This window comes from Colossoma macropomum, unplaced genomic scaffold, assembly GCF_904425465.1.
Source record: "Colossoma macropomum unplaced genomic scaffold, Colossoma_macropomum, whole genome shotgun sequence".
Classification (NCBI taxonomy): Eukaryota; Metazoa; Chordata; class Actinopteri; order Characiformes; family Serrasalmidae; genus Colossoma; species Colossoma macropomum.
In genome coordinates, this window is record NW_023494793.1 from 33912199 (window position 1) to 33927074 (window position 14876).

A 14876-nucleotide genomic window follows, 5' to 3' on the forward strand; every position below is an offset into this window, starting at 1 on the left:
TGGACCATCCTCAGCACTGCAGAGAAATATAATATGGTAGTGGCATGGTAGTGTGTGTGTGGTGCTGGTACAAGCGTATTGGGAACATAAATAATTCATATATATGCATACATACATATATATACTGTACTGTTGTCTGCTCAGACGACTACGTATTCCTTTTGCATCATGCTTAACGAAGTATCAGAATTTGGTGCAAGTCCACTGACACATCATGTTTAGTATCAGCAACACAGTGGCAGTGTGATGATGTGGGGAGTGTTCTTCTGGCATGCACTGAAGCCCTGATACTCACTGAAGAACATCTGAATCACCACATATGTGAAAATCGTTGCTGACCATGTTCATCCTTCCATGGTTACAGCTTATCCACACTCAGATGGACACTTCTACAATGATAAGGCATCAAGTCACAAGGCGGTTTGTAGCAAGACTGTGCACATATCCATTCTGCAGCAACTGAACAATGCAGTCACTTCCGCATGATACAACATTCCTGCACAATGTATCCAGAATCTTGTAAAATCTCTACCCAGGCAAATGCTGTATTCAGGCCAAAGTAGGCACAACAGTCTACTAGAAATGTGTACCTAATAAACTCAATGTATAAGCTAACTTTGAAAAAAATATTGTGGGAAATGGAATGTTCCTCTCTTTCTTGAAATAAAAGAGTTTCATGTAGTATGTAAAAGTTTCAAAATGTACTGTTCACTCCCTAGTCCACAGGGCTGCAACTAGGATCAAAATATTTTGTGAGTTTGGCAAAAGTGACCTACATCACGCAGTGACCATACTAATTGCTGAATATGTGTATGACACCAACTGTCAGTTTCTCCTTTATTTTTTTAAACCATATCATTGCTCCTTTTTACCTGTCCATAACTTTTATGTATGTTTCCCTTTCATTTATTCCTTTCCCATCCCTCCAGTCTTTCATAAACTGCTATTCCTGTTCCATAAACTCCAGCTACCCTGTTGATTTTTTTTTACTTAATAATTTAACTCTTTATTTACCCATTTATTTACAGCTAAAAATACATACTAAAACCTGTATATACTAAATCAGTTATATTGATTTTATTTAATTTAACTCTGTTAGTTCTTTGTTGCCTTCTGCCCAATGAGCGCTGGGATAGGCTACAGCACCTGGCCCAAGTGGCTTAGAAAATGTGTGTGTGTTTGTTTCTGTGGTTGTCTCTTTTGCTCTTTTCTTTCTCTGTCCTCACAGATTACTGAAAAAGAATATATTAAAAACGCTTTATAAAAGTCTGTCCAATCATAATACAGCCAAATGCACCTGCTGAGTTCTGAATTACATTATATGATACTGTGCTACCAACATGCTAGTTAACAGTAAGTTCTCATGCCAGAGTTATTTATGTCATGAGTAGGTAAAACAATACAACTTTGAACTACCATTAATTTTTCATTAATTGCTAATATTGCCCACTACAGAGCCTGTAGCCTAAACTGAGCAGCTACTGGAACTAGAGTAAAGCATGCTATTTAGCTAGTAATGTTACAAGTGCTCCAAATAATAAATGAGTTATAGGGTTTGCATTTTACAATCATAATTTGTTAATTATCATCACACACTCTCACATTTTATCATAGCAATGTTGTATGTTAGTCTAAAGTATGTGTGCTGCATACTTGTAACGTTTCATCTGAAGAAGTCAAAATTGCTCTAGGTAGTTTCACTGCAACAATATTTCCACACTGAATCTCATAAAAACTTTCAGAAACTACAGAGGACGGGTGCTAAAACAAATCGAAGGCTAGAAGCAATTGCAGAGAGCTAAGCAGTGATTGAAAGGCTGAGAAAATAAGGTGGAGCATGGCTTAGAGTGCAATGATTTGATTGGCCATAACACAGCAAAAGCACTCACACAAAACAAACATAAACGCATCAGAGTACGCTACTGTATTATCAGAACAGCGCTGTTTCACATTAAAAATCATTAATAGAAATATGTGAAAAAAAAAAACTTCTGAAACTCGTGTGAAACTTCTGGACCTCATGTGCTCAAAGCTAGTTATGGCTGACCTAGGCCACACAGTCCATCTATGGAAACTAGGCTTCAGAAACAGCTCATTTTGAATTCACTATTTCTGTGATGCCATAAAAAGCAACACATTTACATATATCCACCTATTCAGCCTACAACAGATTAGCCCTGCCAATTCACACTGAAGTTATAAGGATTGTTTCAGCCTGCACTGCTTTTTCGAATGAGACACAATACAGTACAGCCAGTCAGAATATCACACAGAAGAAGAATGTGTTCCCCTTTCAAGTCTTGGTTCTTCTCAAGGTTTCTTCCTCTTGCTCCTAGGCAGTTTTTCGTTGCCACTGTTGACCTTGGCTTGCTCACTGGGGCTTGGACCTGGATTGTCTGTAAAGCTGCTTTGTGATAACGTCTATTGTAAAAAGAACTATATAAATAAACTTTCACTTGACTCAATTCACATATATCAGTCTTAAAGGCACAGAAAAGGGTAGAAAATGGTCATGTAAAATAAATTCTGACTGTTTGTGGTATGTAAGTGGACCTCAGGGAAAAAAATAAAACACAAGTTAAAGGTAGAAAATGGCCCCTTTAACCTTTACAAGTGTATTAAAGATCTATCAGCTGTTCCTGAATGCTCTGTGCAAAGTGCAGGAATTCCTAATGCTAGAGGCACTAATACTAGAATAAAAACCGAATTTCAGTGGAGAATCCACTAGGATTAATCAATAACTAAACTAAAACCAACTATGACTAAAACTAACAAAATTTCATTTGATGTATCTTCTACAGAGGACTAACAAAACTTGTCGCTAATCATTAGATATGGCTATACAGAAATGCAACAAAATCAGTATCTGGACAGAATCTCAATATTGAATTTAGCTTTTACACCTGAGTGAATCTGCAAGCTGAGGTGGAACAACAATCCTGGACCCTTGATTTTAGAAAGCTTCATGATGAAGCTAATAATGAAGCATCAGTGCAAGCTGAATTCAGTCTCTATGTTAATCACCATGCCTCCTTACAAAGACAAAAAATGGAAATACTTCTGTCTCATTTAATGTACTTGTCAGGCCTTTGTCCTGATGTCTCCATACAACAATGTAACAGCAATACAGCACATACAACACTACTAAAACAGCTTTCCTTTAAGAATTCACAATGCATAGTTAGACCAAGCAACCACAGTGATGGCAGCTATAATTGGGAAAGTAAGATTAAATCATGCCCCCGTGGCCTTGACTAGCCTGTTTATAAAGTGCCTTTAGCTTCAGCAGCTGTAAATAACTACACTAAACTGTCAGCTCAGAAAATTCAGCACACAAGGACTACAAAACTCCAAGACCAAAATAGGCTTTCTGTAAAGTGCTATGTAAAGGTTAATTTAGTGATTAATGAATCATATTCTGTAAGAAATAAGTCTGATGCCAGATTTCTTTAGCGCAATGGGGGGCGATCACAATACTTAAAATTTTCTTGATACAAAATATACATAACAATATTTAGCTTTTTTGAGGTTTGATAAATTGGAATAGACAGAAAAGTCTCAGTAATGCTATATAGAATACTATCAACAACTATAAATATAATGATATTTATTCAGCATTTTCACATACTGTGCTACACTAAATCCTGCTCTGTTTGCAGTGAAGTATGCAGCTGGTCATTATTCCTTAAACACTGATGATATCTGTGATATACGCATATATACACATTTGAATCAAGTAAATTAATAGCGACATTTTTTTTCAGTTTGCCCACCCCTACTTGTTATGTTTACTCAATAATCTTATTAGAAAGTTCCCACAAATATTAGCAAACACTTCTGCCAGAAAGAGTTCTTTGGGTGATATCACAAAAGAACCACTTCTGGTACCCTAACAAACCTTTCAGTTGATGGTTATTGAAAGAACCATGTCTGTAAATGAGATGTGTGAGTATTAAGAACCTTTTTGAACTACACATAATCTAGAGGTTATATACCAGTTAAATGTTTTCCATGTATGCCAACAATCATTTAGGAACATTTATTTTCAAAAGTTTAGAAAAAATTAAGGATTCCTTTTCTTTTGCTTCATCTGGCATTGTAATGACCTACAAGGTCACACACAGACTGAAATCACAAAAATCAACTGAGACCATTAACACCTTACCTCCTCCATTCTTCTGGCACAAGTAGGGAAAGCGCCAAACGTTGCCCAGACCCACTGAGAAGCCCACCTGGGCCAGGATGTACTCCAGCTTGCTGTTCCAGGCTGGTCGTCCGTCTTCCAGATCAGGGGAGATGTCTGGCTGCTTGCCTATCGGTGGTGGTCCTCCTCCGGCCATGTTCATGCTCATCTGACTGCTCTTGTAGTCCATGGGGGCCTCCAAGGCCAGCAGATCCGCCACAGACTCTGTGACATGCTCATTGCTGTGCTCGCGCTGGGTCACTTTACTGCTTTTGGGCATGGTTGTGCTGCACTTGTGTCGGCCACAACAGGTGTAGGTAAGAAACGAGAGTGGAACAAGATGGTGGACACGCTAGCCACCACTCTAGATGTGCGCTAGATGTGCGGCTGAAGAAGAGCTTGTGCTGTACAGGAACAGAGAAAGAATGGGAGAGATTAGGCATGACAAGAATAAGACACTACATTAAAAGCCTGAATTCAGTAAGCTGAAACTCAACACACCCCGACCATATGTGATAAGCGCGCCACCATGATTGATGCAGCTGTCACGGCACAAATTGTAGGCCTCTAGCAAAGAAATATTTCCCATTAGTCTGACATAAGAATAATGTGGTACCCATGTTTCTTTTTTGGCCCATGTTTAAAAAGCTTATCTACAAAAGAAAGATAACAGTAGTCAATAGAATTAATTTGCTGAGGAAGTCGTACACGTGCTTCTCTAGCTTTGCCTTGCACTGCAGCTGTTAGTTCTAAAAGCTGAGTCTTATGGCCAGCACTGACTAGGCAATTATGTCTCTGAAAGGGGAGAGGGATTTGTTTGAATCATTCAGACCCAAATTCACTATGGTAACATTCCGCTCGTGCTAAATTCAGGGGGAGCTTTTAGAAAATCCGCAAATTCCAGAGGATGATGATCAGTGGCTCCTTCCAGCAAGGAGCTGGTTGATCCCTTCTCTAGTGGAGGAAGTCTGGGCAGGCCACTGGCTAAGAGGCAGCCATTCTCCCTACTGACCTACTGAACTACCTTTACAAAGAGCAAAAGGTGAACTGCATTTGTAAACACACTCTTAAAAATAAAGGTGCCATGAAAGCCTCTTTGAAGCGATGCCACAGAGGAACCACTTTTGGGTCCCTAAAGAACTTTTCAATGAATGGTTCTATAAAAAAATAAATTGGTTAATTACAGTATTTCTTGATGAAACTGCTCAATTGAGTAACATATCCTGACGAGTCCAAGAAGAGGGCCAGTAAGCACTGTAAAACATGCAATGCTCTTTTATTGGCAGATACATGCTAGGTGATACAATATAGGTTTGGCACCCTGCTGGCCAGAGAACTGCCAGCCTTCATGTGAACGAAAAAACTAACGTGTACCAACCAAACTCGTTGGCTGGCTCACATCACACATACAACATTGTGGTGCATAATGTCAGTGCATAACACGGCTGATTACACCATAACAGAAGCTTCCAACAAGGCGAGGCTATGCAAATGAGCTGGTAAACTACATAGGGGTCAAATTCACAACAATATTATTCATAATAAAGGCCCCCAACAACCTTTTTTGGCACTTTTAATTTTATATGTTGGTTTATAGTGCAACCTCTTTTTCTTTGGACAAGAATGGAGAACTAGTGAAACTTGCTCCTTTTTTACTGTCCAAATATAACGAAAAAGAGGCTCTTCATGTCACAGATAGAGCCATGTTTGATCAATGAAGGTCAGAGGACTGTGAAGAATGCTGGCGTTGCTAGGCAATGCCCACCCAGTGCTCACTGCATCCTCACATGAACATAACAATCTTGCATGATTCTAGTCTGCCTCAGGCCTGTTATGAGGACGTACAATCTACCACCCACACTCTACAACTAGAGAACGTTTAAGGACAGATATATGCACACTTATTAGCACACTCAACACAAGCTATTTCAGCAGCACAATCTATGATAACCCTTTTATCCAGTTATGACTGGGTTCCTGGATTGAGAAACAGTTTGTTACACCAAGGGTTAGTTAGGAGTCTGGCATCATAATTTTGTGTGCAAAAGTATGCAAAACTGTGCAAAAGTCAGAGACCACTTTTTATTTATTCAATTTCATCAAAACATCCAGTACATTATTCATTTTTCCAGGGAGATTTCTGAAGAGATTAGATATAACATAATCCACTTACATAAGGCACAGTCAAAGGAAAATAACTGAAAAAAACAGGAGTTTCCAAAAAAGGAGTTAAAAATTATCAAAAGATACAGAAAAATAGGATTCCTAATGACCATGCAAGACCTGGTAGACCACCAAAACTGTCAGCATTACATAAACAGTACTTAAAGCTTTCATCTTTGAGAGAGAGGAGAAAATCAAGTTCATTTCTTGCTGCAGATCTGAAAAAATCTACAAAAACCCAACTGTAAAAAGACAATTCAGCACTGTAAGTCCGAAAGGATGTGTAGCTACCAAGAAGCCCTTACTGAGAAAAGAAAATAGACAAAGAATGTATAAATCAAACAAAGAAGCTGCTGGTCTGCTCAGAACAATGGACTGACCACAACATCATTGAATGTGAGTTTACTTGGATCATGAAAAGCAGAAAATGTAACCAACTTCTAAGACTGAAGTATGGGGGTGTGGAAACATAATCCTTTCTTTGAAAAACTGTTTCTTTTAAATATATGTTTTGTGCAAACGTAATGATGTATGCATTTCAGTAAAAAGAAATATCAGCCCAACTCCACCCCCAATTCCAAAAAAAGTTGGTATGCTGTGTAAAATGTAAGTAAATGTTAATAAAAACAGAATGCAATGATTTGCAAATCTCATAGACCCATATTTTATTCACAGTAGAACCTAGAACACATATTAGATGTTGAAAGTGAGACATTTTACCATTTCATGAAAAAACATTAACTCATTTAGAACTTGATGGCAGAAACATGGCATCTCAAAAAAGCTGGGACAGGGCAACAAAAGGCTAGAAAAGTAAGTGGTACAAATAAAAAAACAGCTGGAGAAGCAATTTGCAACTAACTCACATGACTGGGTATAAAAAGAGCATTTTAGAGAAGCAGAGATGGGCAGAGGTTCACCAATCTGTGAGTTTCAGAAAAATGTTCCTCAATGTAAAATTGTGAAGCCTTTGGATATCCCACCATCTCCAGTATATAATATCATCAAAAGATTCAGAGAATCTGGAGAAATCCCTATACGCAAGGGACAAGGCTGACGGTCACTACTGGATGCTCATGATCTTCGGGCCCTCAGGCGGCACTGCACTGAAAACATGATTCTGTACTGGAAATATGTCACGAATCCCGTAGGCTCTGAACTTTTCTTTGGACTCTTCCCAGAATCCCCTGGGAGATCATGTGATGCCAGCCTCACTTTTGCGCTCCAACCAGCGCTCCAGTTCCCCAGAGTACTGATTGTTTTCACCTGTCTCTCTCTGATTAGTTTAGCTTATAGCCCGGGCTTGTAGTTAGTCTCATTGTGAGGTATTGCTTTTTTCTGATTGTCTGTTCATATTCTGACCTTTTTGCTGTGTGTTTTGACCTGCCTTTTGCCTGACCCCTTTTGGATACTTTTGCCTGGTTATGTTTGTATTTTTGTATATTTTGTCTTTTCTGGATCTGACCATTGCCTGTGACCTGACTACGATTGTGAATTCTGTTTTCACCAGTAAAGCTTCTCATTCTCTTTTTATCTGCAAGCGTCTGCGTCATTCTGTCGCGTTACAAAATCACTGCACGGGCTCAGGAACACTTCTAGGAATCACTGCCTGTGATTCAGAAACGCCGCTGTCTTCTCTGGGCCAAAGCTCATTTAAAATGGATTGAGGCAAAATGGAAAACTGTTCTGTGCTCAGATTAATCAAAATTTCAAATTCATTTTGGAAACCACGGACACCGTGTCCTGCAGACTCAAGAGGAGATCCAGCTTGTTATCAGTGCACAGTTCAAAAGCCTGCATCTCTGATGGTATGGGGTTGCCTATGGCATGGGCAGATTACACATCTGGAAAGGCACTATCAAGGCTGAATTGTATACAGAATTTTTAGAACAACATATGCTCCCATCCAGTCTTTTTCAGGGAAGACCTTGCATTTTTCAGCAAGACAATGCTAAACCACATACTGCATACAACACAACAGCATGGTTTTGCAGAAGAAGAGTCCAGGTGCTGAACTGGCCAGCCTACGGTCCACAACTTTCACCAACAAAAAACATTTGGTGCATCATGAAGCGAAAAATCTGGCAAAGAAGACCCAGGACTGTTAAGCAGCTAGAATCCTACATCAGACAAGAATGGGACAACTGTTAAAAGAAGAGAGGATGCTACACAATGATAGACATGGCCCTGTCCCAACTTTTTTGACATGTGTTGCTGCCATCGAGTTCTAAATGAGTTGATATTTGTCATGAAATGGTAAACTTCTAACTTTCAACATCTAATATGTGTTCTATGTTCTCTTGTGAATAAAATATGGGTCTATGAGATTTGCAAATCACTGCATTCTGTTTTTATTAACATTTATTTACATTTTACACAGCATCCTGACTTTTTTGGAATTGGGTTGTATTATGAAAGTGCTATGCAAGATACATAGTTACAAGAGTGAGTAGTGGACATCTGGACCTGCCCATGCGTCTTTGGAGTTGTTAAAACTGTAATCATTTGAAAATGATGACCTATATTTCATTTTGAATCTCTTCTTTGCTGTTGTAGTGCCTTTCTGATGAAGGCTGAGCAGAACAATTTTCTTTATATATCTGTTCAGTAAGACATATCAATGCGACTTTGTTCAACACCAAGTAAAAACTGTCACACCAACATAAAATCAGTCCAGTGTATGCAGACCATAAGACATTTGGCAAATTCTAATCTCCATGCTCTGCTGTCAGTACGCAAGTTATTATTTATAAAGCTCCCCAGAAAAGATCTATTTAGAAATGCAACCTGTCAGCAGAGAACAAGAAGAGCATTCTGGCCTACATCCAGTAACCCTTAAGTCATTTCCATTGCAGCAGTAAAGGTTCAGTGGAAGATATGAATTTTAGTATTCACCACACAGACAGTGTGCATTGTAAATACAGAGTCAGCATAACTGGATAACTGCAAAGTATTAATGGTGAAAATGCCAATAAGAAACAGAGCAAATGCTACTGTTGTTAATTGGCATGTGTGAGACTGAAGACTAAAATACTGAAACTGATTACGTCCACTCCAGCTTTTACATGTATTAAAACACTTCTAGCATGGCTGGAGTGAATTTTACATCATGGTCCAAGAGAATGAAGCTAGTTATGTTTACACTGGGAGCGAAGGACAGAGTAGCCTTTCAGACATCTGCACTGCCCTTCTCTGAGCACAACGAAGCACTCAGCAGAACATGGCCAATTGTCTTGTAGGTTTAGTGTGCATCATGGCAGGTGTGTGCAGTCTTACCACACTCCTAAACACAAAGCCTTCTAAAAGATTCTTGGTTTGGATGCACGGTTTCAAGAACACTGCAAAAAATTACATCTTGGGAAGCGAAAATGATTTAAATCTAGTCAATATCTATTATGTTTCTTATTCAGTGATTGTTGTAAGAATAAAATTAAGATTTATGAACTTGTTTTGAGACATTTTTACTTGCTTTAAGATTGTATATATGGAAATGGTCTTATTCTATTAGACAATTTGTTTGTTTCCAGAAATAAGCTTTATTTCTGGAAACAAACAAAATTTTTTGCCTATACAATTAGACACTTTCATTAGATAAAATTACTTAAACAAGTAATACACATTTAGAAATATAACTGGGTTCCAAGAGTTTGAGACTACATTTAAAATCTTGCAAAATTGTTTGCATTTAAACTTGAAAAAAAGGAGTAAAATGAGGAAGAAATACAGAAGATTCTGCACTATTTCTATGTTACTATTCAAATGTAATCATATTTGTGACCATGTGAAAAAGGCAGATTTTTTTAGTCATATCTCTTCCACTGAAGCTTGTCTTCAGATGAATCCCAGGTGGGTTTGATCCACCATTTTGCACACTGTTAATAAAGCAATAATCTTATAGTTTACTTAAAACAATCTCAAAAATTTTATATATTAGATTCAAGATGTTTTCATGTGTCACAATATTATATTTTGCAGTTGAAAAATCTTTAATTGTTATAGAACTTTTACATTATAGTGGATGTTCTTTAAACTTTAAATGGTCCTACATTTTATTTGCATTTTGTTTTTTCCAGTCTCTCTTTATCCCTTAGAATTAATCAAGCTCTTTCTGTTATTGTGCCTTTAAGACTGATATAACATAAATAAGCTTTTCTGATTGGCTGTCCTGTACCGTGCCTTATTAAAAAAGCACTCAGAGCTGAAAGACACTGTAGAACTTCAATATGAATGGTAAACTGTTGAATAGGCGAAGGGATCTAAATGAGCTGGTTCTCTTAACACTCTCTTAATCACCCAAACAATGATTTCAAACCAGGCTGTTTTTGCAGCTTGAATTGTAAATACATGGACTGTATGAGCTGAAGAGTAAACGATACATTTTTATACTTTAGCTGTATTTACATATAATTTCAAACTCCTTTGTTAAAAAAAGGGAACAGTAATTTTTCCATGATTTGAGCCCTTTAAAAAGGGTTCTTCACACTCACACATCTCAATTTTTGATTCTTTGATGTGCAGGAGAGACATCTAGCTCACTATTACCATTGGAATAACAAGAATATTATTGCTGTGGTGTTAATTATTATTGAAAAGAACAGTGAATGGAAAATAAATTCCACCTAGCCAGTATTGATATTATGCGATAAAGTGACTAATCTTCGCTGTGACACTTTTAAATTGTAAAGACATCTTATCTGTGCCTCAGCTTGTAACTGGTTTTCACCTGGCAATGATTTTCTCCAAAGGCAAAAAAAGATCCTGCTAATCTAACACATTACATTCAAATTGACAGTTGTAGTGGAGACTGCTCTAGTTTATCTCAAAGGGTTGCTAGGCAATAGGCCTCGATGAAATTCTCACTCTCCATGCCTCATATGAACCTCTGCTTTCTCTCATCCATCTGTTTGCACTTTGATTGACAGTTCCTCGAAAAACAGAGCAAATGTACTGCATGGAGGGGAGACTTACGGCTACAACTGAACATATTTACATTAAAATACAAAGGCAGTACAAAAGGCACGATTCTGTATTTTACAACAATGCCTACAATGGCACAGGCACACATGTCCAGGGATGGAACCCTACCTAGTGAAGATAACGCATAGTGACACTGCATATGCCTTAAAGAATTATATTCCTGGCTGGCACTGTCCTTGTCCTATAGCTGTTTCCTTTGTATGGGTTGAACTTTCCAACTTTGCCAGCAGCAGCTGTGAGGCACAAGAGCTCAAAAAGATTCATTCAAACAAATAAGGTACTCAAGATACATAGGCTTTGTCAGGCGCAAAGCTAAAACTGTCCTTAGGAGTGACTCATGCATCTAAGACTAGTGGTTATCAGTACTGGTAACGACCTGACTGTGAGAGTTTTATTACATAATTTATGCACATTTATCGTGAGGAATAGATTTTAGCTTGAAGCGTTCTCTTTCTATAGAATAACACAGGGTTTCTCACAGATATTACATGACGTAGTTGACCTAGACTTAAAAGTCTTCTCTTAAAAATAAAGGTGTCAGAAAGGATCCTTCCAGCGACGCTATAAAAGAAGCCCTTTGGTTTCTTAATTAACATTTTGATGGGGAATTCAATTAATTTACAATTCAGTCATTGAGATTAAGCAACCAAAGTCATTCCAAGCGGTTTTATGTCAAATGGTGTGTTGTAGAGAAACTTAGTGATTGATTTTCTTTACAGTGGTGTTGAGGTTGCAATGTCTACAATACAGATAGTCATTTTATTTAATATCCAAAATGACCAGTGAACCTACATGTGTCTTCTGAGGTTTTATACATAATGTTGTAAAATATCAATAAATCTTGGTACTAATTTATATTACAATGCCTTACATGTATGTACCTCTCCATCCTCCATGTTTAGGTCTCATCTCAAAATTATTGGGAAACACTGTCTTGAACATCAGGCAACGCATTCCTAATAATTTCACGTAATAACATTCCCTGAGGTAATTACAGGCTATGGACGTCTGGTTCCTATCACTACCACTGAGAAAAACTCAGTAAGTTTCTCTTCCTCTGTTATCCTCAAATTTACAAATATCATTTATCCTTGGGGTTAATTTGACCCCAGCAATTTAAACCTCCAGGAAACATCAAAGTTTTGGTAGGAATGTTTCCCCTTCCCCCATGTTATGTGAACTATCAGTGGTTCTTGCACTACAGTTATGTTGCAGGTATTGTTATGTTAGGTTAGGGCCCTGTCATAGTGACCTCAATATCATCCAAAACAATCAAGACAAATCTGTGTACAGTGTTAACATTTCTTATATTTTTTGCAGCTAAAACAGTCTGAGGTCAAACTGACCCCTAAAAACTGATGCATGCAAAATGTGTGCAGAACATTGAAAACATATCATCAAGTTAACTTTATGTTTACTCAACTGTCCCCATTAAATTAGGAAAAAATCATTAAATATTAAGCAAAAAAATAAAAAAAAAAGATGTCAATCATTTATTCAGAGATGTTAATCACTGAATGGGGTCAAAATGACCCTGGAGATAACAGGAGGGTTAGAACTAAGCATTTCACATCAAACCACTCTGAATGAGCATTTTTATGTATTCATTTTAATGATTGAGTCATTAAGGGAAAAAAAGAAGTAAAAAAGTAATTTAGGGGAAAAAAATGGTGTGATTCTCTCTTGATGTTGGATGTTAGTTGATGTAAAGTTGAACGAACCACCACACAAAGAAAAAGTTCTTTATCAATGACAAGTTTCTCCTAGAACGTCCAAACCATGAACCACTGAGGAACCTTTGGTTTTAAATGCAGAACTGGGACATGACTATGCTGAGGATGCGCTCCACTGCATTGACGGGCTAAGGTCTCACACATCCAACACACACCATGCTCGGTTTTCCTGACCTCTTGGCATAACCAGCAGATGCGCACATTTGTTTGGAAACATGAACACGTGGTCCATTCGTGGAAGACGCGCGCAGCATCCTCAAGGTCAAACAAGTGGGTCACGTTTACACCCTAAAACTGACGCGTCACAGCCCTCGCGAGCAAGAGATCACCTACCGATCAGGATAATTCACCTGTGAATTCACCCGCACACATTTTCTATCGACGTGCATATGAAAAGGACAAAACAAACTGCATGGGCGGAATCCAGAATGAGGTGAGAAACAGCAATGACATCCACTCGACCCTCTGCCTCAGGAGCCAAAATAAACCCTCAGCTAAGGAAATCACAACAGCCTGCCTCACCATCAGCCTGTGCGCAATTCTAGCTTAAAGTTAAAAGTCACTGTTCACGTTCAGCACATTACAGTCCCGTTTGTGCAGTTATTCGAAGAGCAGGTGAGCAGCCAGCTCAACCCACCCTGCCTTCTCACTAACCAGTCTGTGCGCAGCTCCAGCTGAGAGCTGAAAGTCATCCGTCCCAGGTATAAAGCACTAACCTACATCACCCATTCATGCAATAAATGCACAGGTCACGTGAGAAAAATCACTTGAAATCTCTCACCTTACTGGATGTCAGTGTGTGATAATCATTAGATTAGGTCAGTCGTGTCTGTGAGGGAGAGCAGCCTCCGGGTTCAGAGCGTCTTCTCCGTGTAGAAAGATGTCTTCTTTCTCTCTGTGAGGCGCTGGATGTTTCCTCTGCTCGGTCAGTGCTGAAACTGTCACACAGTGCGCAGCGCGAGCTTCACTGCCTCCTGACGCAAAGCCCCCGCGGGAGCCGATAGCGCCTCGTTAGCCACCCCCAAAATAGCAACTTTGAGCACCGAGCCGGTGGTCATATGCAGCGGGAGGGTCGTGCGGCCAGCTTCTCGGTTCGCCCTCCAGCGGTTAAAAACAAAAAAAAAGTGTAACGCAACTACTTCTTTCTGATGGCGATTGGTGGAGAGCGAATTAGCAAATTAGCCTACTATAGGTGCGCGTGAGTCACCCACGCGCTCCTACGTCAGCATCCGCGTAACCTGGGCAACGCGGGAAATTTCTGATGAAATACCTATTCAGGTTACACAGACATGCTAAGCTAACGTTTACTTATACTGTGTCTTTTTATGTAACTAACTGCTTTTATGAAACTCTGGCTGTAACTTGAACAGTTTGGTCGCTTAACACTGTTTTGTGTTTTATGAGATTTTTTGTCAGTAAGATAATGTAGTGACAGTAAGGCTCCCAACACCGGAGTGTGGTCTGCAAAGGAGTCAGACTGTGTCTGACTCATTTTTCTTCTTGACAAGTCTAGTGAATTTATTCTGCCCTTGACTTTATTCAGTACATATTCGCTGTTCGTGGATATCAAGCACAACTCATTAATGCTGGCCAGAAAATGGTGCTTGCTGTGATGATGTCTGTTTTACTCCCCTTCCAGGAAGATATCCCAGATAGCAGACAGTTTTGGGCCATTTCCGGCTTTCCTATGTGAGGGTTGGTTTACTACTGGGCAGATGTTAGATGTGCAAGCCAGGAGGGCCAGATGCCAATGCCAGGGCCAGATTTTTTCATACAGTTTTGCCTTGTGTCTAAATTTGTAGGCCAATTCCGGCGTGAAT

At 38.9% G+C, this 14876-nt stretch overlaps 1 protein-coding gene across 1 annotated transcript in view; it reads right to left on the minus strand.

Moving 5' to 3' along the window:
• slc6a17 (solute carrier family 6 member 17) overlaps nucleotides 1-13982 on the minus strand; it is a 31742-nt gene extending 17760 nt beyond the window's left edge. The window contains exons 1-2 of the mRNA XM_036579330.1: nucleotides 13838-13982; nucleotides 4166-4587 (exon numbers count right to left, since the gene is read on the minus strand). Coding sequence (XP_036435223.1) covers nucleotides 4166-4463 — 298 coding nt within the window. The 5' untranslated portion in view covers nucleotides 4464-4587; nucleotides 13838-13982. The remainder of the gene's footprint in view (nucleotides 1-4165; nucleotides 4588-13837) is intronic.
• Nucleotides 13983-14876: the final 894 nt, after the last annotated feature.